Here is a 22737-nt window from a genome sequence, read left to right as displayed (position 1 = left end):
TATGTTTTTTCACTAGTTTGTCTACAGTCTATAAATCCCAAGATTGACATTATCTTTCTGTTGTTTGTGCTTCATTTTATTCTTCTTGTCGGAAATATTGAACCAAACCCTGGTCCAGATGAAAATAACATACCGAGTACACCCTCTAGTGTTAGTGAAATCGATAAATCCATATCAATATGTAATTTAAATATTCGTAGTATTAGAAACAAATTAGAATTCTTAAATAATTTCACTGACGAATTTGATGTCCTGGCTGTAACAGAAACACATTTAGATCCTAGTGTATCTGAAGATCAATTAAAACTAGATTCCTTCAATAACATTATAAGGAAAGATCGAAACAACTTTGGTGGTGGATTAATGATATATGTGAAAGATGATATCGGTATCGACCGAAAAAGCGAACTAGAAAATCCATTTGATGAAACACTTTGGGTTGAAATACGAGCCAAAGGTCAAAACTTCCTTCTTTGTCACTCATATCGTCCACCGAATGCGGACACTGACTTCTGGGCACGATTAAATCATGCAATAGAAACTGCCTTTCAATTTAACGAAAATATAGTGATTACTGGTGATCTAAATTCTGATCTCTTTAATGTCAATAATAATAAACTTATTGACACTATGGACTTGTTCAATCTAAGAAATGTAATTGATAAAGCAACAAGAGTTACTGATAAAAGTAGTACACTCTTAGATCCCATAATAATAAGTGACTGTATGTCATATTATCTATCAGATGTTTTAGATATTCCCTCAAATATTAGTGATCACAATGCAGCAGTTATATTTCTTGAGTGTCCCTCATCAATGTCACGTACTTTTAAAAGAGAAGTGTGGATATATGATAAAATGGATAAAGATAAATTTTTGAAAAAAATGAATGAAACAGATTGGTATGCACTTCTTCCCGATGACAAGGATGTTAATGAATTATGTGAAATATTTACTGTAACTTTTCTGAACATTGCAAGGGAGTGCATACCTACTAAACAAGTAACAATACGAAAAAACGACAAACCATGGTTCAATAGCGAGCTTAGGAGAGAAATACGGACTAGAGATCGATTTCGAAAAAAGGCTTTTAAATCTAAAAAACAATCTGATATTTTGAAGTACAAGCGACAGAGAAATAGGGTCAATAATATGAAAAAAGTTGCTAAAGAAAAATTTGAAAGTAATTTAGACCACATCATTCTAATTAATGTATCGAATACAAAAACTTATTGGAAAATTATGAAAATGTTAATCAAATCTAACAATGGATCAAATAACATCCCCCCACTCCAAAATATTATAAATACCGAAAAAATAGACGAAATAGCATATAAAGATGAAGAAAAATGTGAGCTTTTGAACAAGTATTTTAATTTAATCTCCAAATTAAATGAAGAAAATATCAACTTACCACAATTTGAAACTAAATCTAACAATAAAATTTGTGACATACATGTCACTATTCAAGAAATTATAGATATGATTAATATTCTTGATCCAAATAAAGCCTCGGGACCAGATGTGATTAGCCACAGGATGCTCAAGATTTGTCCAGATAAAGTTGCAATACCTCTTCAAATTATATTCAATAAGTCCCTTAGTCAATGTATATATCCAACCAGCTGGAAAATTGCAAATGTAATAGCTATTTTCAAAAAGGGGGACTCTTCTTTGCCATCTAATTACAGACCAATATCTTTAATTAGCTGCGTGGGGAAAGTTATGGAACGAGTTGTGTTTAAACATGTATATAATCATCTATTTAATAACAAACTAATTTATGAATACCAATCAGGTTTTTTGCCTAAACATTCAACAGTGCATCAATTAATAGAAATCTATGATTGTATTTTAAATGCACTAGAAACAAAAGAAATTTGCTGTTTTGTTTTTTGTGATTTTTCGAAGGCCTTTGACAAAGTTTGGCATATTGGCTTACTACATAAAATGAAAGCATATGGCATTGAGGGAAATCTTTTAAATTGGTTCACTAGCTACCTATATCAAAGAAAACAAAAGGTTATCATTAATGAATCATCCTCTACTTTTTGCAATGTTTCAGCTGGTGTACCCCAAGGATCCGTTCTTGGTCCTTTATTGTTTATCATATATATTAACGATATTGCTGAACAGTTAACTTCTTTATGCAGACTATTTGCAGATGACACTTCATTCAGTTACTCGGGTCATGACGAGGAACTTATACAGTCAGTTGTTAGTCGTGACCTGAGACAGCTGGATGAATGGTCAAGAAAGTGGCTTATGTCTTTCAATCCTGAAAAAAACAGAAATTATGATGTTTTCAAATAATGAGATACAAAACCTTAATTTTACTATGAACAACAAAGAAATACCAATTGTGCGATCTCATAAGCATCTAGGGGTTACATTTAGAAGTGACGCAAAATGGAACAACCATGTTGAAAATATATTAAATAGTGTTAAAAAACATCTGAATATACTGCGAAAACTCAAATATCAACTTAGCCGACAAAATTTGGAAAAATTATATCTAGTATTTATTAGACCAATTTTTGAATATGCAACTGAAGTATGGGACAATTGTGGAAAAGGTTATTCAATTAAACTAGAACAGCTACAACTTGAAGCTGCACGAATTGTAACAGGTTTGCCTGTTTACACACACTCTGAGACTGTCTTAAAAGAGGTTGGTTGGGAAACTTTAGAGGAACGAAGAAAAAGAAGAAAACTACAATTATTTTATAAAATTCAGAATAATAATGCCCCTGAATATTTATGTAACCTTGTGCCCCCTAAAATTCAAAGTACAACACAATATCCCTTGCGAAATGGACAAGATATCATTTTACCATTTTGCAGGCTGACTCTAACTTCCCAATCCTTTATCCCATCAACAATTAAACTTTGGAATAATTTGAACATAGCAGTTCGAAATGTAGACTCGTTATCAAAATTCAAAGTAGAACTAAAAAACTACGACATTCGAAATGAGAATCAATCTAACTTAAAACATTATTTATATGGTCCAAGAAAATTGAACATAATATTAACCCAATTTAGATGTTCGGCATCGTTCTTGAATTGTGACTTGTTTAGAGCTAACATTATATCTGATCCAACATGTAAATGTGGTTTAGATATTGAGGACATGCACCATTTTTTCTTTGATTGTCCTTTCTATCTAAATGAAAGGGCTATTCTGTTTAATGGTCTCAGCTGGCTTCCCGAAGGCTGCGATTTGGACTTAACACTACTGGTTTTTGGAAGAGACACTCTTTCCTATGATCAAAATGTGCAAATTGTTAAACAAGTATTCAATTTTATAAAGAGATCAAAACGATTCCTCGTAGTATAGTATCAACATAGGTAAAACACACATCATCATCATTATCATCATCAACCTAATCTCTGTCGTTCTTTCCTCATTCCCTCTACTTTTTTCAGTATAGATAAGTTATATTTATGTTGTTTATATTATATGATGTATGCTCACGTTCAATTTGTATTGTTATATATATTGTATTGTGGAGAAGACTTTATAAGTATGTTTTACTTGTGTCTGATCCTTTTTCGCTTTGAGCAAATAAAATATGTTTAAACTAATAATTGATTTAGATAACATGGTTGAGGTCAATACATAGCTGACTGCCATCTAAAACTATCAAATTTTATTATTTATTCCAGAAGCTTTACAAATTGATAAAGATTGTCCTTGGAGGTGTCGGACTGGTATTGGCATGTTATATAGCTTATTCCATTTCTCAAACAAAGTAAGTACTTATAGCAAGGATATCACGACACCTAAATGACACTTTAATTTAAGATGCGTGTTTGAAGGTCAACAACAATAATCAATAGAACAAAGTAACAGTGTCTTCATAGTTGTTTTTATATAATAACAACTGCTTGAAGGTCTTTAGTGGACCTTTTAGGAAGTGAAAATTATAATGGGAGTAATCTTCTCGAATGAAGTTTGAACGTCCTGTGTTACTTTGTATCTCTGCTTTTCTGACCCAAATACCAATGTGAATCAGAATCGAAACATAACTTTAAATTTTGTCACTAAAAAATTGACCGAATGACATATTGCAAAATTTCGTATTTCACTAACAGTCAAAGTAAAAAACCAGGCTTAGATTTGGTTTTCTTTCTCAAAGTGCAGAATCTGCAGATACATCATTGTTGTTCATACTGCATATTCGAGTTATGGTCTTTCTTATAAAATTTGTGATGGCGTTTAGTTACTTTTGGAATCATGATTTTGAGGACACATATGCCAAAGTACATGTAATTTTTTTGTTGTAAGGCTTCGGTTTTTTTTTTGTTTATCCTGACACGTTTCATGGTCTTTCATTTGTAGTGAAATAAAGAAAAATGTAGAACAACAAAGTAATGCAGAAAAACTGCCAGCCAGCATGGACTTAAATGCCGGTAAGTGCCTGTCTAGTGTTTAGTTTCTAGAATGATGTTTTTTTCAGAAAATAGTTCCATTCCTATTTGCAACGCTGAGAGCATTTCCGCTTATCAACAGTTTGATTGTAATTTTCTTAACTTTGTGTGTTTGTCTTCCTCACACATTGTTGTCAAACCATGGAATTCTATGTGACTGTCAAATTGTTGCAAAAAAGATTTAGATAGCTTAAACCCTGTTATTCTACACTGTTCTACATAAGAAAATGCCTGTGCCGCATCAAGAATATGGCATTTTTTCTGTTCGTATGATGTGTTTGAGCTTGATTTTTCCATTCGATGAACGACATTCTTTTTGAATGTTCCTTTCATTGCACTGCTATACCATGTTATATTTGGTTTTTACCTCCCTTTTCGATCGTGTAGCTAGATGTCTCTATGTTAATACAGAACGCATGTTGAAGTATGTCTTTGTTTGTGATAAGACATGGAAAGATTTGTTTTGATTTGTTAAAGATATAAATGAAGGGAGATTAATTAATGGTGCAGTGATTAAACCTAAATATTTGCCTTATTGATTGAAATGCTCATCTTGCTGTTGTGTGTTTGTCTGTATGTGTTAGACATAGCATGAATGATGGCAATTGTTGTATATACTGTAAGCTGACGCATTTTCGCGAGTTAAAAAAATGGGCTAGTAGGGATAAACGCGAAATAAAATATCCGCTTTAAAACGTTGGTTTAAAGTACGTGAAGTAGTCAACCTGTTTAATTACAATGTATTGAAGAGGCATAACTAGAATTTGCTGATTGTTGGTGTTTCAGCATTGTGTGCAATATTATGCAGGCCGCTTATTATTGGTTAAGGAAACTGGACTACCTGTGAAAGACCACTCATCATTTGCAGGACAAATGACAATCATAGTCAATTCATAACCGAATCGAACGCACTTGGCGCGTGTGGAAGATAGCGCTGACATGATATTGATACGGTAGATAAATTGCAATCGTATGTGACCTTGACCACCTAGGCCCACCCCTAAAAACAATGAAGTGTACATACAACATTTAAAACTGCTGAAAAGCAAAACAAGTTTTGTTTGGCCCTCCATGTCCTCTGAAGCTAGAAGATAAATGATGCAAAACCATACGTATTGATCATTTCATGGCATTTTTACTAATGCCAGACATTAGTTATATCTAAGAGCACAATCGTGCCTTTGAACGAAAGTTTCCGAAATAAAAAAAAACCAATAATAGCGAGTCGACCTTAGCATACATTATTAAGTACACTTTTGCTTCAAATTTACCGACAACAAAATCGAGCATCTCAAATTAAAATATAATCAGTTGAAGCCTATTGGACATTTGAATAGAAGTTATCAAACTGCTTTTTAGAAGCATCATTCTAATATTAATTTTATTAGCTATGATAAGAGCAGCAGAATCTGTTAGCAATCAAAATGATCAACAATACTTTACAAAACTTTGAAGTTTTGAAATGCTAAGACATTTATACCTTAGGAATAGTTAACCTTAGCTGTATTTGGCAATTTATTTTGGAATTTTGTGTCCTCAATGTTCTTTCACTTCGTACTTTATTTGGCTTTTTAAATATTTTTTTGATTTGAGCGTCACTAATGAGTCTTTAGTAGATGAAACGATCGTATGGCGCAAATATAAAATTTCAATCCTGGTATCTATGATGATATAAAAAAGAAAATGTGGTATGATTGCCAATGAGACAAACTCCACAAGAGACCAAAATGACACAGAAATTTACAATTATAGGTCACCGCACGGCCTTCAGCAATGAGCAATACCTATACCGCATAGTCAGCTTTAAAAGGCCCCGAAATGGCAAATGTAAACAAACGAAAAAACTGACGGCATAATGCATGTACAAAAAATGAACGAACATTAGATATGAAAGACATCAACCTACTACAACAACTGAATGTACAGACTTCTGACATGGGACAGACACAAGCATACAGAATTTGGCGGGGTTAACATGAGTTTATTTATATACAAGATTTTTACAAATACTAAAATATGATCAGCAGTATCAAATAATATTATCAATTGACTCCCTAATGGTTACTCAGTGGGGTCTCATTTGAATTGCAAAGGGACAGGATGATTGATATATTTTGTCTTCAATCAATTGATCCAGATTGTTTTCATAAATAATTAATGTGATCCTGGCATGAATAAAAACATAATTTATTGACCCTGATTCAATTTGCATTTCTTATTGCGAAAACTATGCATATTAAATATATCAACTTGCCAAATTCTATATATATTATCCTTTTCAGATTAAGTAACAACTGAATTTAAAATTGCCTTCCGTTTGAGCATTTTTTCGATATGTTGTAGTCATCGGAGGTAGAACATTGCATTAAAATACTAGTTTTCTTCATTTCTTTTTTTTATTTTATGTCTGAACTTACTGATTAGAAACGTGTTGTGTTGTCGTTTGACGATGTAATAGCTCAAGTTTCAGGTTCAAATTTAGATTTTATTTTTGAAGTTGTGGCCCTAGAAAAATAGAAAATCGTTGAAATATTAGTTTTTTTTAGGATTTGATTTGGTCTGTGAAATAAAATCGAAAGATATCAAAGGGAGTTTAAAATTTAAAAATCGAAGACAAACCGACAACGCAATGACAAAAATGGTCAAACAACAACAAGCAAAACAACAGACACCAGAACACTAGAAAGAAATCTAAAGAATGAGCAACTACCAACCCACAAAAAACCAGGGTTGATCTGAGGACCTACTGACGGGTATGAAAATCCTGCTTCACAAGTCGCACAAGTCGTGTTGCACTTGCTACGTACAATTATGTAATAACTAGAGTAAAAGGGGTCATTTTACTGAATATCTAATACCTTCAAAATGGCCATGTGCATAGGATCAATCTGATGATTAAAATAGATAAAGGCAACAGAAAATCCGACTTCTTTCAATAAGTTCGTATGCCTCACCTACGATAGTACGGAACATTGTGTTGTCAAGTTTGTGTGTGTTTTTTTTAGCAGTGCGAGCTCCATTTCAAAACCTGAAACGAGTGCAACTTCTCGTATGACTTGCATATGATTTTATCATGTCGGGGCCAATTATAGCTTGTTTATGTGTACTCTCATTCCACAGCAAATACTAGCCATTACCTTTATATTTTAGCTCACCTGTCCCAAAAAGCCGTTGTCGTCGTCCGTTAGCTATTAGAAAAATCTTCTCTTCTGAAATAACTGGACCAAATGAAACTTGGCCCAAATCATCCTTGAGATTTTTAGTTCAAAATAAAAGATATATCCGAATACCCCGCCCATCAACCAATATGGCAATCTAAAAAAAAGAACTTGGGATAAAATGCAGTTTTTGGCTTAAAGCTCTGAAACTAAAGCATTTGAAGCAAATTTGACCGGTATGAAAATGTTCATCAGGTCAAGACATATCTGCCCTACAATTATCAGATCAGATGCATCTATTAACCTGTTGCTGTCTTAGAATTGGTAATTTTAAGGAAATTTAACATTTTTGGTTATTATCTTGAATATCATAATAGATAGAGATAAACTGGAAACAGAAAAATTGTTCAACAAAGTAAGCTCTACAAATAAGTCCTTCGTAGTAAATTTTTGACAATTTTTTTGTAATTCTTTATAATTTTTTACAAATTTTATTTTTTTTAAAGATTATTTTATCTGTTATAGATAGAGAAAATCTGAAAGGAAAACATATGCTCAGAAAAATAAGCTCTACCAACTGTCCATATATACGTCAAAATTGTTAGACACATTTTTATAGGAGTTATTGCCCATAAATGCAAAATTTTATGATACTTTTTTTGTTTCATTTTTGCCGTTTAGCATTAAAACTATGATATTTAGAAAGAAACATTTTCTTTCTATTATGCCTCATAATGATAGATAAAAAAACCAATAAATCACAAAAATGATCAGCAAGGCAAGATTTATTAATAAGTCAAAGAAACTAAACAAACTAAAAGATTAATAATACAAGATCAACAAAACAGAAAATTTTGTCATGGTCTATTCTTGCCTATATACCAAGGTGAGCGACACAGACTCTTAAGAGCCTCTAGTTTTTATTTTGATATCAAAGAATTATTGAAATATATATTCCTACACTGCAACAAGTGTATTACGATGTTTCTCAACTCGAGACAGTTAAATTTTATTGTTTAAGGTGCAAGGCTTGCCGATCTCTTGGAATAACTAAAATTTAACTGTCGAGGGTTTAGAAATATCGTAATACACGAGTTATGGTGTAGGAATCTGTTTCTCTAATGATTTTTATCCTTCTTTTTAAAATATTTTCAGAAACTTGTGTTCTTTATATGCGTCGTCATCAGGCATGGTCGCATTTTTTATGACGTCACAATAGGAAAATTCAGAAGAAAACAAAACATTAAGACGTCATAATCAAATTTCGACTATCATTTGCACAAAAATTAGAGAACTATACTTCTATAGTACCTGCTTGTCGAAAACTAATTTATTGTGTTATTTAGTGGAGGGGAAGGACTTATTATTGTATAGGTTATCATTTGGATTTAAATAGCTTCATTGAAGTTCATGTCATTGTGCTATTTGGGCACTTTTTTTCTTAAAAAAGGATCGATTGTTATTTTAAAAGCATACTACCATATCTTTTAGGTATGAGGAATGAAGATCACTTACAGAAATGTCTAGGAACTCAATTCAAACGGACATTTCCAGATGTGGACTATGCTTTCTTTGGATATAACATTTTAAAAGGATATCCACTTCATATAGGACATGACCAACGATTAACTTTGCCAATTTTTAAAGCAGATTATAGTGAAGGCCTCCAGACTTCAGATTGTAGGTACTTTATTCCCAGAGGATTGGTTATCGTTCCGGATGTTTCCTGTATAACGGCTTTTACTTCTAAAATGATACAAACAAGATATGAACTCATAGAATCTTTGTCAATCTCAGCAATCGTAAAAGCAAGTCCACCGTCAAAATCGTCAAGAGGCAAAAAATCCAAAACCAGTGGAGCATTTACAGCTAGTGGTGGGTATCAGGATTCATCAAATGAATTATCGACCAGTAAGTCAGTTTTCATACTTTCTACTGCTGAATGTAATTATTATTTCAGTAAACTTATGACGGATGATGCTCCTCCCTTTTCCGACTCTTTCATAAGATGGATACATAAGCTTGCAGCAACCGACGAGCAACAAATCTATTTTAATTTTTTTGAAACTTACGGGACTCATTTTCAAATTTATACTACGTTTGGAGCAAGATATACATTTGAACATAAAATGAAAACTACAACATTTATAACTGAAAAGCAAAAAGGGTTTAATTTCGGCTTTTTTGGTGAGATCTTTTTCAAGATTAATGTCGGCTTAGGATTTAATATTGCAAAAGAAGAAAGAGAAAAAGTCGAAAAAAATTCAAAAGATATTGAAACGAAAACCATTACCGTAGGTGCGCCACCTCCTGCAAACGGCGACGCAACAACGTGGGCATCTACCGTTAAGGAAACCCCAGTCCCTATGAAGTATAAACTAGAGTCAGTTGACAACTTATTCACTGAAACGTATATGGCAGGTTTAAACGTAAACTATCAAAGAATATCATTAAACATTGAAAAGAATAAAGCCGAATACTGTGAATATCTTAAAGATCTTGGGCAGCTAGATTCATGTGAGATACCACCTCCAGGTTTAGTTTTGAAGAAAAAAAGACTATTCGCACACTTTAAGGAACAGAATGTCTCAACAAATCGTCAGTGCATCGACACGTGTCTTCAGCTGAGTGACGGTGAAGCTATAACAATATGTCCGCTGTGTGTCACTGCTGACCTGGTCTGTCATATGTTTAATAATGTCTTTAAGAATGACTCTGACACGTCGTATAAAATAAGAGCCGAGACTGATAAAACAGATAAAGAATGGGAAACAATGATGTTCATATCAAAAATCAAAAGTAGGATGATAATGGTTGACACAACTGTTGTGGGCGCTCAGTAGTCATCGGATACGGACACAAAAAATATAAAAAATAGTCCAGATGGATGTTATAGGTTATGTTTTAATGATGAATACTCTGTGGCATATACCTTCCATCATGGGATAGAGAATAAAGTAACAAGATGTCGCTTTTTTTCTGAGACTGGAATAACAGGATTAACTAAAGAAAACGGAACTGATACTTATTTTATACCTTACGGCCACCCATAAAGAATATAGTTTCTCGATAATTGCCTTTCGCTGTGGAGGGATAAAGTTTCCCGATAATCCCCCTTTATTGTTGATTGAAATAGCTAGTAATCATCGAATAAGACCAAACTAATGATAATTGAAGTCTATTGTGTACCTTACAAGAATTTTCAATATTACTCATAATATGAAATAAGCGCTTATTATTCATTAATTCTACAATAGAGGACACAAAAAAAAATCATGCATCAATAGAATGTCGTCAATTTACTAACCTAAAAGTTTAAGTGTAATGTTTATAAAAATCTTCTCAACGTTATTATTTTAACCATGTTTTGTAGTAGCTACTCAGCATAAAGAGGTTTGTATAGTTCTAAATATAGAAAAAAAGAAGATGTGCGTATGATTGCCAATGAGACAACTCTTCTCAAGAGGCCGAATGACACAGAAATTAACAACTATAGGTTAAATTTTAGCCTTCAACAATGAGCAAAACCCACCCCGCATAGTCAGCTGAAAAGCCCAGGTTTGACAAATGTAAAACAAATCATACGAGAAAAAATTAACTATAACGGCCTAATTTATGTTAAAAAAAAGTGAACGAATGTAAAACAGCATCTAACAACAACTAAAATACAGGCTCCTGGCTTAGGACAGGCACATACATACATAATGTGGCGTGGTTAAACAAATGTTTCATGTCGGTTCTTTGTGTAAAAAAGTGTGAAAACACATTTTCGATAACCCACAAAAAATGCAAATTAGTATCTGTATATTCACAGATATCGCAGATCTAGCGTTGCACAAAACTTTGCTAACTGCAATTGATACATAGTCAAACAATATTTCATTGATACATAGTCAAACAATATTTCATCTTTGTGCTTTTGAAGTTTGTTGTATTTGATATTGATTGCTCTTAATGGCACACTGAAGTAGCAAACCGTGAACAGTTATGACATAAATATCTCTCCCAAAATCAAAATGATAGCACCTGAGATGGGAACGACGTTCACTTTGACTTGGATGGAGAGTTCTCTCATTGGCACATATACCACATGTTTTTATACAAAAGTAATCGTTTATCGTAACTGTAAATACATAAAGTAAATGTATAAAATATTTTGATATATATTATAATCCTGGTACCTTTGATAACTATTAACACCAATGGGTCGATGCCTCTGCTGGTGGACGTTTCGTCCCCGAGGGTACTTCGTGTCATAATTTCCTAGAGTGGGTACATAAAAACCTTTGATGCGAATATATTTTTGAAGTAAATATTTTACGAAATATCACCTCATTGAAAAAAAAACTTAACTGTTCCTCATTCCATTAGTGGAAAACAAATTGATTGGAAATGTGACTCTTCTAAAGTTTTAAATCGTATGTCTATAGGCCCTTAAAGGTAGACAATAAGACTAAAACTCTCACTTGTTACAGCAAAATTTTATGATTAAATCAAACCACATAAAAGGCTGTTATTCTAAAGGAAATTTTGTAAACATTTTACTTATTATTTAATTAAAAAAGAAATCGTAGTAATACCAATCTGTCTTCAATACAGCGAGAAAATACCAAACCCGGAGGCGTGGTTCAACTGGCCCCTACATGCAAATGCGTATATGAAAATAGTATTTAGGAAACAAAGTTAACCAGGAAAACTGAAAATTGACCAATGAAACATTAAATGAAGTAAGTAAAGGTCAAAGCATACCTGTCAGATAGACACATACACCTTTCTTTTAATTCATAAATCAAATATAGTTGATTAGTTGCTTAAAGTTAAGAAATAATAGACAAAAACACAAACACAATTTAGCAATGAACCTTGTTGCTTTTATATGCATCGTAAAATATTTCCATTAACCAAAGACAGTTGAACTTTTGTATACGATATTAGAAAAGCAGTCAGAAACACAATAAATGAACATTAGGCAATGACCCTTGATAATTAGGTCAAGGTCAAATAAAACTTGCCAGACTGACATGTACATCGTTAAAGTTAGTTGACAGATTGCTTTAAGTATTGAAGTGCAAAATAATGGATAAATTAAATGGAAATTTACACATTTTAAACATTTATTGGGGTAATCGAAACCGGTTTTTTTTAAACGTTTATTTTTATAGTTCGTTCTTATGTTGTACTGTTATACCACTGTCCCAGGTTAGGGGAGGGTTGGGATCCTGCTAACATGTTACACCCCACCACATTATTTATGTATGTGCTGGTACCAACTCAGGAGCCTGTTATTCAGTAGTTGTCGTTTGTTTATGTGTTACATATTTGTTTTTCGTTTTTTTTTTTTATTTAAACAAGTCCGTTAGTTTTCTCGTTTGAAATCCTGGTACCTTTGATAACTATTTACACCACTGGGTCGATGCCACTGCTGGTGGACGTTTCGTCCCCGGGAGTATCATCAGCCCAGTAGTCAACACTTCGGTGTTGACATGAATATCAATAATGTGGTCATTTTTATAAATTTCCCGTTTACAAAACTTTGTTTTTTTTTCGAAAAAAATAAGGCATAGATTACCTAAGTCATATTTAGCACAACTTTTTAGAATTTTGGATCCTCAATGTTCTTCAACTTTGTACTTGTTTGGCTGGATAAATATTTTGATCTGAGCGTAACTGATGAATCTAATGTAGACGAAACGCGCGTCTTGCTATAATCCTGGTACCTTTGATAACTATTGAATTGTTTTTCATTGTCATATCGGGGACTTCTATAGCTGACTATGCGGTATTTAAATCTAAAGCATTTGTTAAGATTATCATAAACATCAACAAACTACGAAAAGCTTGACCTTTTTGCAATTCTAAAGCGTAATTAAGTATTCCCATTTTCAAGTTTAATAGTAAGTAACTGTCCTGTTACTTCTTTTACGATTCTAACTAGCCTAGTTCTATGTAAGTAGGACGTTACCACCAAGCTTTCGAACTAGCCCACCTCACATTACACACGTTTCTTATCCTCGTACACATACGGCTGATATTTGAAGACACGTAACAGTTATATTGATGTCAGTTTCTCTAACACCGGTACACATATCCATACATCAAGAAAGTCAAAAAGATTGATTAATATTTTGTGACAATGGGCCTATAAAGGTTTAAATTCCAAAATAGTGTAAACATTATACGAACACGTTAAGAACACAACATGCATGCGTCGAGACACTGCTAAAACTTTTTGAATGCTCTGAATTTTAAGTTTCGCCATTTTCCTTTCTTATTATCTCTTTTGCAAGGTCTCTCTGCTTTTTCAACATTTTCTCCGTATAACCTGAAATAAATTTGTTTATAATGAATAAGATCTATACTAAGCAAAAACAAAATATAAACGACAGTAAACGTTTGAATATTCCCGACATATAAATAGATAGTAAATTAGAAAATTCATACGAAATTCTAAAAGAAACGCTATGAAACTAAATACCAATGATATACCATTAGTTCTATTATTACGTGCTTTTTTCAATTCGTAAACAACACCGTAATAAAATTCTCGATATATCTATACTTAGCGCAGACTCAGACATATGCATAATAATGGATGTTACATTATACCTCTAATGTAAATCCGAATGTATCGGACTCTTTTTGGCCATACGCTATGGCAATTTTATTCTTTTGAAAACTGCAATTGAAAAAAAAGACTACAGAACTTTAATACTTTTTTGAATTATGTCAAAAAAAAAAAAAAAATAATAATGCACAAGAGCTCAGAAAAATAAACAAAATCAAAATGAAATAAAATCGCTCGAAAGTTCGTTTATGCTTTTGACGCATTGAAGTCACTTCAAAACATGCCGTCGTACAAATAAAAATGCAAATGTTGAAGGGTTTTCCGTTACGTGAACCGTCGAAATTCGTATAATATTACATTTAGATATATTTTTGAGGTACATGTAGGTATTGTTTTATTTTCTGTCCCTTTGCATTATTCAGATATTTACTGATTTCAGCAAGTCAACATGGCGGCTCCTTAGTTATGAAATGTGAACTTATGATTTGACGGTAGCTAACGAGAAAAACATGTAAATTAATAATTGCAAATGTTGTGTTTGAGAATATAAATAATTTAGCAGTTATTTACGAAATAAATCACGTAAACTACAGATTTATTAACATGTTTTAACTTAATCTAACAAGTAGTATAAAAGAAAAGCCAAACACATGACACTCTCACCCTCGCTTCAGATTTTTGGGGACCGTTTTTTGTCTTATAAAAATCGAAATAATCATGGAAGCCATATATTTTTATCATAAATGTACATGTATATGGACTGGGTCGTGATATTCGAATTTTATTCTGAGGTGTAAATTTCCAACAAATCCATGGCTCTCATTCATTATTTCTTAAGTAATAATGCATTTTAAAAGTACTCAACTTAAATTCTATAGTTTAGAATGACAATTTAGAATAATATGCAGTTATAACTTGTTCAATAAAAAGAACTATATCTGTTTTGTCAGTGTAATATTAGTTTTACATTAATTTTAGGAATTAATCGTCAGAATTTTTAAAAAGTGTCATTCAATCATGTTTTGCCAATTGTTACTACATTTATTTAACATCATGATTAACTAATGCTGACAACTCTGCAATTCTAAGGTTTATATGTATGCATGAAACTAGAACCTTTTCATAATAAATAATCAACGTCATTTTGTCTCTAGTTGAGAGTTTTCACACTGGTGATCATTCCAAATATATTCATTTATATTACTACAACCTTATAATAAATATGACCGAAGGTTTGACGAAGAATATTATTTAAAAACGAAAAACAGTAAAATACACGTTTGTCATTAAGTTGTGAAAGAATGTACATTGGAAATGTAAAATCAAGTGAACAATTTTTTGATATAAAGTTAAGCAGATCTAGACGGTATATTTTTTAAAATATTCTTACGGGTTCATCGTAATCAAACATTAAACAAGAATAAACACCTACCTTTTGGTCTTTCATTGACACAAGAACAGCACGGGCACTTAGCTACATAACAGAAAAAGCTTAATGGCCTCATGACAAGATTTATTGGTGAAGGTATTCTATTCTCATAACACATAACCACTGAATGTCTATGGTATCGCCATTTCTGTTTTGACTTTGCTGTAATTAAGTTGAATCGTGCGCTGCAAATAAAATCAAATATATCGTTTACACTGTATATTGAGGCAAGACACAGAAACATGTTATTCAACGCAATGTATTTTAAGTCATATATTCAATACTAACCATAAGTTCAATTTTCTGACGATGAAATTCAACTGTCATAAAACGAGATAAAGAAGTGATTTGAATGTTTGTAGGTTAATGGAGATGTATATAATTCTCTGTACTTGCATCGTAGCATTTTTTTTTAAATGGGTTGCCATTTATTTAGAAATTATGTTACTTTAGAAGAAGATCTTGTACACTTATATATATATACGCTTATTTGATAAAATACTTTCATATTATTTAGACATAGGATTGAGTCAAATACTGCATCAGCATTCCTTAGATAATTCTATTTCAAATGATTTGTTGATTCAGAATTCAATGTAACGTCGATTAACAGGTATCTGGTCACGCTATAGTTTTGAATATTTTTCAATATACACTTATATTGAAAAATATAAGTCTGAATGGGGTTCGTGTTGTTTATTCTTTAGTTTTCTATGTTGTGTCATATGTGCTGTTGTTTGTTTGTCTTTTTCATTTTTAGCCATGGCGTTGTCAGTTTGTTTTAGATTTATGAGTTTGACTGTCCCTTTTGGTATCTTTTGTCCCTCTTTTATAACTGTTGCTATGAAAATGAAAAAGGGAAAAGTACTCCCTCTAATTAGTAACATAATGTACAGGTATCATTTATGATAAAAATATTCATGCAAACCTTAACATAGCTATGACTATGTTTAATAAAAGCCAGTTAGACAGCATCATGTAGAATGCGGCAACTACAGAAGTTATCCAGTCTCTGGTAGGACACCTCTCAACCGTTGGATCATTACTCCAAATTGTTACATTATCTGTACAAATGCCGTTATCTGATGCTTTAAAACGAGACAAGTGTAAAGAAATTCAGTCAGTGTGTGATACATATAGTTTGTTTATAAACAACCGTAATCAGTGTTTTCATTGTACATTTCAATGTTAGTCCTTATAATGTTTTATGTAAATATGCGCTGAGAAAATAATGGTTGAATACATATTTGATGAATACCTTTTTAGATTCTAATACGATGCACATATTAGCATCAAATAACGTTTTGTAACGGAAACTTGGATTTAGCACATTATTAGCTAGAAAAAAAAATACAAAAAAGAGAGCTTAAGGTTGGCAATAAAATATTTTTTTTTTATCCCAGTGGAAAATGTTACTGAATGATTCGTGCTTTTCTGTGTCCGTTAAAATAAACTGTCGCTTACAATATTAACTTTCAGGGTTTCGAAAATAAGTATTTAAGTTATGATGAACAAAAGTCTTTTCAGTAATTTCGATGTACTAGCACTAGTTTTGACAGAAGGAAACATTCACTTATCTTTATGAAATAGTGAGACTAATTCATCGAAAAATTGTACAATCCAATATAATGATTTTTTTTTTAAATGGCAAATGGACAAAACCTACAACAAGCTACAAGAAGTGTAATCTAAAAAATGCAGATAACTATCCATTATAGTTAACTGTACGGATGTTTTTAATACATAATTGTTGAGAAAAAAGTCGCTAGTAAAACTAAATTCGTGTGCTTGTTTTCGATATATAAGCCATTTAAAATTTGGCGATTATTAATTATTTTTTCGAATATTCAACATTCGCACCTTTTTTTCTTTTCACAAAAATATGCCAAAAACGTAGTCTTGATCACTAGTGTCTGTGGTAAAGGTATTTTCAGAATATGATGTTGTAAACAAGAAAACAATTTTATCAACTCGCAAACACAATGTACATTTTTATTACACGCATTGTAAGTCTTTTCTAAGATCAATCGCATACAGTTAAATCGCAAAACATCGTAAATGTCTGTATTATATAGTAAATAGATTTAAGACAAGTATTTTGTACGCCAGACGCGCGTTTCGTCAACATAAGACTTATCAGTTACGCTCATGTCAAAATATTTCTATAAAGCCAAACAAGTACAAAGTTGAAGAGCATTGAGGATCCAAAATTCCAAAAAGTTGTACCGAATACAGCTGAGGTAATTCATATTCTTATCAATCCGATTTTACTCGGTTATCATAGTGTCATTAGTATACAGACCTTCCAGTAAATCTAAGAACGGCTCGCCGTAAACCTGCCAATACGGTGTCTTGAGAATTGTCCAAATTCGCCAGTTCTGAATTCCGTTTGGAAATGGTTTGACATCATGATTTGGATAAATGTTTGCATGATAAACTGTACCAGCAGCTAATATCAAAATCACCAGAATGACTAAGTAATACAATAAATCCACGAGCTGAAACATACAGAACAATTCAAAAACAATGCCTCATTACTTTAACAATGTGTAAAAACTGAAAATACATTATCTTTGTTAGATAAAGATACCGAATAAATATTTCACTCCGGAAAGTTATTCTATTTTTTTTTATATTTCCTTAAGGTGGTACCAAACACTTTCACTAAAATCAATTTGACTCAGTTAATTTTCACAAAATTTTGTCAAAGTATTCACTTTGACCCTTTAACAAAAATATAAAAATTTCAATAATTTGGAACCAACTGTTTTGTCAGAAAAAAATACACTGGTTATATAGCAGTTTGACAAACATCAATATTGATCATTGGGAAGCTTACTATTCCTTTTACAACACAACGTAATTAAAACGTTTAGCTGACTTTACAGAGTTATCTCCCTGTAGTGTTAGGTACCACCTAATATACTTATTTGTGATTTTAAATTACAGTACGTTAATTAATTCCCGTTTTGAATTTTTCTTGATAATGTTTGTTTTTTCCTTCTCCTTTTTTCATCAATTTTGACAATACGATTGTTTTTCGTTTAACATAAAAAAAAATTAAAAAATACAACAATATGACAAACAGACGGTGTAATTAAACCCAATAAAAACTATTGTTAATTTATATTTATCGTATTGGTCGATGTGGCGCTAACAAACGGGTTTCGATATATTTTTGTTAAATGAGCTCAGTGCTAAACAAATACATTTCTTCAATACATTTGAAATTGTTATTGTGAACAATGTAACTTATTATTGAGAAGTCTAGCAAGTTCAAGAAACAGGACATACTGAGATAACAAAGTGAGGACCAATGATACTGTACTAAATTTTCAAACAAGATAAAACATAAATCAGCGTACTACGTAATACTTGCCATTTCTTTGACTATAATAATGATGATACCAATTTTTTTAAACATTAAAAGAATATTAAATAGGCGAAGGAACATAAGAAACAATGCCAAGCTATATATTCTCCTAGTATCATTATGTATTTCCTCGGGACCAACTGCATGCATAAGGAAGGCAGTGATGTACATAACATCGCATACAATGTCCATAAAGTTCCATATGTCAAAAATATATAGAAATACTCGTTGAATAGAACAGTTACCATCCCTTGGTCGTACCTATGAATAAATAGATTTAATAAAAAGAAAAGAAAATTGTCATTTATGGAGGTGTGTAGAAGAGTGTTGATAACTAAGATTTTGTAGTTCTGGTAACCTATTATCTAAGTAAAGTTAAAAAGAGACAGCCATTTGCAGGAGATTATTGTTTAGAATCATACACTCGTAATTAAAATTGCACTTCTCTCTAAATTGGTATTCAAACTTAGCTTGAACTTTTGTGCAGTGAGTAGTCTGTAGATAATATTTATTTTCTTCTCGTAAGCTCCCCGTTGCAAAACACCATAATTGATTTCTTATGTGGTAGTTTTAAATTAATTGACATGATTTTGATTTGTCGTCTACAATGAACTAAAGTTCTCATCAATAAAGTATAACAAACTTGCCGAAATAAAACATTCTTCAAAAAAGTCACCAATTATCCAGATAGAGACTACCCATTCCAATACAGATATCGAATTATAGTGCATGTCGGTCGTAAGGAAGATCACGAACATAGCGAGAACTGTAATATACAATGCCTAAAAAAGACGACTAATCATAAATACCTCAGCATTTAATTATAAAAATAAATTAGGTATTATAAAAGTATTTATTCGTATCGTTAATTCTACATATTTTATTTTCGCAAGAAATTTCGAGTCTATTGAGATTGATTGGATTTGTGCATGATCATTAAAGCTGTCAATGGTTCATTATGAATGATGAACAACTAAACATAAAAGAAAGTATAAAACTTGAATATGCGAGGTGATTTTGGACAACCAAAACTGACTTAAAAAAAACAAAAATAGTTAGAAACTTTAAAGTTTATCAAAAAAAGATATAATTTCGTTTATATTTAGGGCTTTTTCTCGATTAACTATCAACAGTAACGAACACACCTAGACATTAGGAAGCTTGCGATTTATAAAAAGTAAAAACGTTATTATTGATTGGCAAACAATTGATTAAATCATCAAAATCAAATTTTTATAAGGTCGTTCAAACGCAGTTTCTTATTTTTTTCCATATTTGTCACCGGTAAATCTCAGATTAGTAGATTATAAATTTTATCAGCACCGATGACTGGCTATAAGTGAGTATTACATTCAGGTCTTAAATGTTTGCCAACAGCTGTAGCGAAACAGGGCTAGTGAATTCTAAACAAACCCTCTTTATAGAAGTTGTTATAAGTAAGTATAAATCATATAATGTAGAATCATTGTCTATTTTTGTGCTGATATTATGGCTGGGGGCAAGCAGTCCACCTCCATCGGCATTGATTCATAGTTTAAAAATAACAGTTCACACTTTATGCATCCTGTAAAGGGACCACCCAGTATAAACAATTGATTTACTTACTACATTTATCAACATTCTGCTAACTGGTGCTGTTAAATATTTATACCATTGGTTTTGTTTATGATGGTGCTTAAAAATAAATAGATACACACATATCTAAAGAGGTCATAAATGTTATTTTTAATGTAATTTTTTAATTGGTTTTATGTTTAATGAAGTAACACCACATACACTGCTTGCAGACAATTTTGAAAATGTCAGGACAACCATATCAGTCCATTATTGTAAATATAAAATAACAGAGAAAAAACAGGGTCTCGTTATGTCATTGCTATACTAGAAGTGCATATGAAGTTTAATTAGCTAATCAAAAAAATACTCAACGACCCAGTTAAGATACTTAAAGTAATGATCGGTAATTGATGTACACTATAAAACACGATGCAAGTTACCAATACAATGTTTCTCTTGAATAACCATACCTTTATAAAATCTGGACACTCAGGCTGTGGGCTATTATTGTCAATGTCGTTTTTGTTCTTCTCATTAACAATGTTGTCAGATGATCTATTATTTATATAGGAATATAGACGTTTGTTTGCATCTTTCTGTGTAGACGTATGAGATATGAAATCTTCCATACCAAACTGATGCCCAAAATGAAGAGGGCTTTCAATGTATTCCCAAACTACAGAAGCATGATCCAGTGCGTCAGTGGCCATTTCTTCGTCATGTTGAAACAGTTTATCAAGAAGTTGTACAGCTCTGTTTGCAAATAGCCTAGTATTCATAAAAGTAAAAAAAAACTTGTTGCGCATAACAAACATTATTTCAGTTCTTGTTATTATTTTGAACTATATTTGATACTAAAAATACTGTATTGCAATTTACTATATACGTAGCAATCGACTTTTCATTACTATTTTTATGAGTCTTTTTTTATATAGAAAGGACACAGATTTGATGCACACCGATATTTATCCAGTATAACTATCAACGCAATTTAACATATCATTTCGGGAAAGAATATATAAATAAACACATATAGAATGGAGACGGAATTGATGCACAACGATATTTTCTCCAGTACATCAATAAACGCAATCAAACATATCATTTCGGGGAAAATATTAAAATGAACACTCTAATTAAACAAACTTATTCATACCTGCTTTTCCCTTCAAATGTGTGAAGAAAGACAGTATATATATATATATATATATATATATATATATATATATATATATATATATATATATATATATATATATATAAGTATGCACAGAACTTTCATTGGTATATTTTGTAACATCGACATTTGGTAGATGTAGATAATAAAGGAAATGATAATTGATAAACTGAAAAAACAACCCTAATATTGTAATTGCTAAATTAATGACTGTACTTAGCATGGTCTTCTAAATTGCGTTGAAGTGAGTCCTCAAACCAGCTTTCTGCAACCTTAGCCATAGCCTTAAGATAGCAACTGGATATCAGAGCTGTTACTGGAAAAAAGAAAAACGAAAGCAATGACCAAATTGATTCTATCAAATGATTTCAAACAACTGTAGAACGGATTATAAAAATACATAAAAATAAGCACAGATGAAATAGAGTGGTTTATATGCTTTATATATAACTATATCAAGGCTGTACATTCAGTTACTGAAAAAAGCAAAATATTGAAGAATTAAAACTTATTTGTCGCACAGCAAGAGTCCTGTAGAAAATGAAAATGATATTACGTGATCCGAAAGTGAACTCGTATTCAGTTTCAGATGTGGCACCAAGTGCGTTGCTCATGGAAGATACAAAATCGCATTTGAAGTCTCATATGAAGATGTCAAAATTGAACAAAGGAAAAGAAAACTTGGCGGCGACAAGTACCACCATTTTTTTTTTAGAATTCAAGGTAACTAGCAGCAAGTAGAATAACCAAAAAAACACATGTTATAAAAGACTGTGTTGCAAAAGCTACACACAACATGCTTTAATTGATAAGAACAAAGCTGCCAATGAACAAATACCTACAAAAAACTAAGTGACAATGATGAGAAAACAACCCAATTTCTAATGGTACCAGGACTATAATTTAATACACCAGACGGACATTCAGTCTACATAAGACTCTTCAGTAACAATCAGATCAAAATAATTATTAAGCTTAACATGTTCAATGGCAAAAAGCACTAAGGACCCAAAAAGTCTTATAAAGTTGTGTCAAATACGGTTA

General features: G+C 31.8%; 2 protein-coding genes across 2 annotated transcripts in view; both read right to left on the bottom strand.

Moving 5' to 3' along the window:
* Nucleotides 1-13301: 13301 nt before the first annotated feature.
* LOC139483025 (transient receptor potential cation channel subfamily M member 3-like) lies at nucleotides 13302-21974 on the bottom strand. The gene is made up of 7 exons (XM_071267055.1): nucleotides 21910-21974; nucleotides 20987-21284; nucleotides 20565-20633; nucleotides 17889-18084; nucleotides 16515-16674; nucleotides 15590-15771; nucleotides 13302-13914 (listed from the first exon to the last, which is right to left on the bottom strand). Exons 1-7 carry the CDS (start codon nucleotides 21972-21974, stop codon nucleotides 13838-13840), a joined length of 1047 nt encoding a protein of 348 aa, XP_071123156.1. The 3' UTR covers nucleotides 13302-13837.
* The window catches only part of LOC139481061 (uncharacterized), a 41802-nt gene continuing 38673 nt past the window's right edge, over nucleotides 19609-22737 (bottom strand). The window contains exons 19-22 of the mRNA XM_071264124.1: nucleotides 21910-22009; nucleotides 20987-21284; nucleotides 20565-20633; nucleotides 19609-19741 (exon numbers count right to left, since the gene is read on the bottom strand). The gene's annotated coding sequence lies outside the window, so the exon portion shown is untranslated. The remainder of the gene's footprint in view (nucleotides 19742-20564; nucleotides 20634-20986; nucleotides 21285-21909; nucleotides 22010-22737) is intronic.

Source organism: Mytilus edulis, chromosome 7 (genome assembly GCF_963676685.1).
Source record: "Mytilus edulis chromosome 7, xbMytEdul2.2, whole genome shotgun sequence".
In the NCBI taxonomy this organism is placed as follows: Eukaryota; Metazoa; Mollusca; class Bivalvia; order Mytilida; family Mytilidae; genus Mytilus; species Mytilus edulis.
This window is presented reverse-complemented; position numbering and strand designations above follow the sequence as displayed.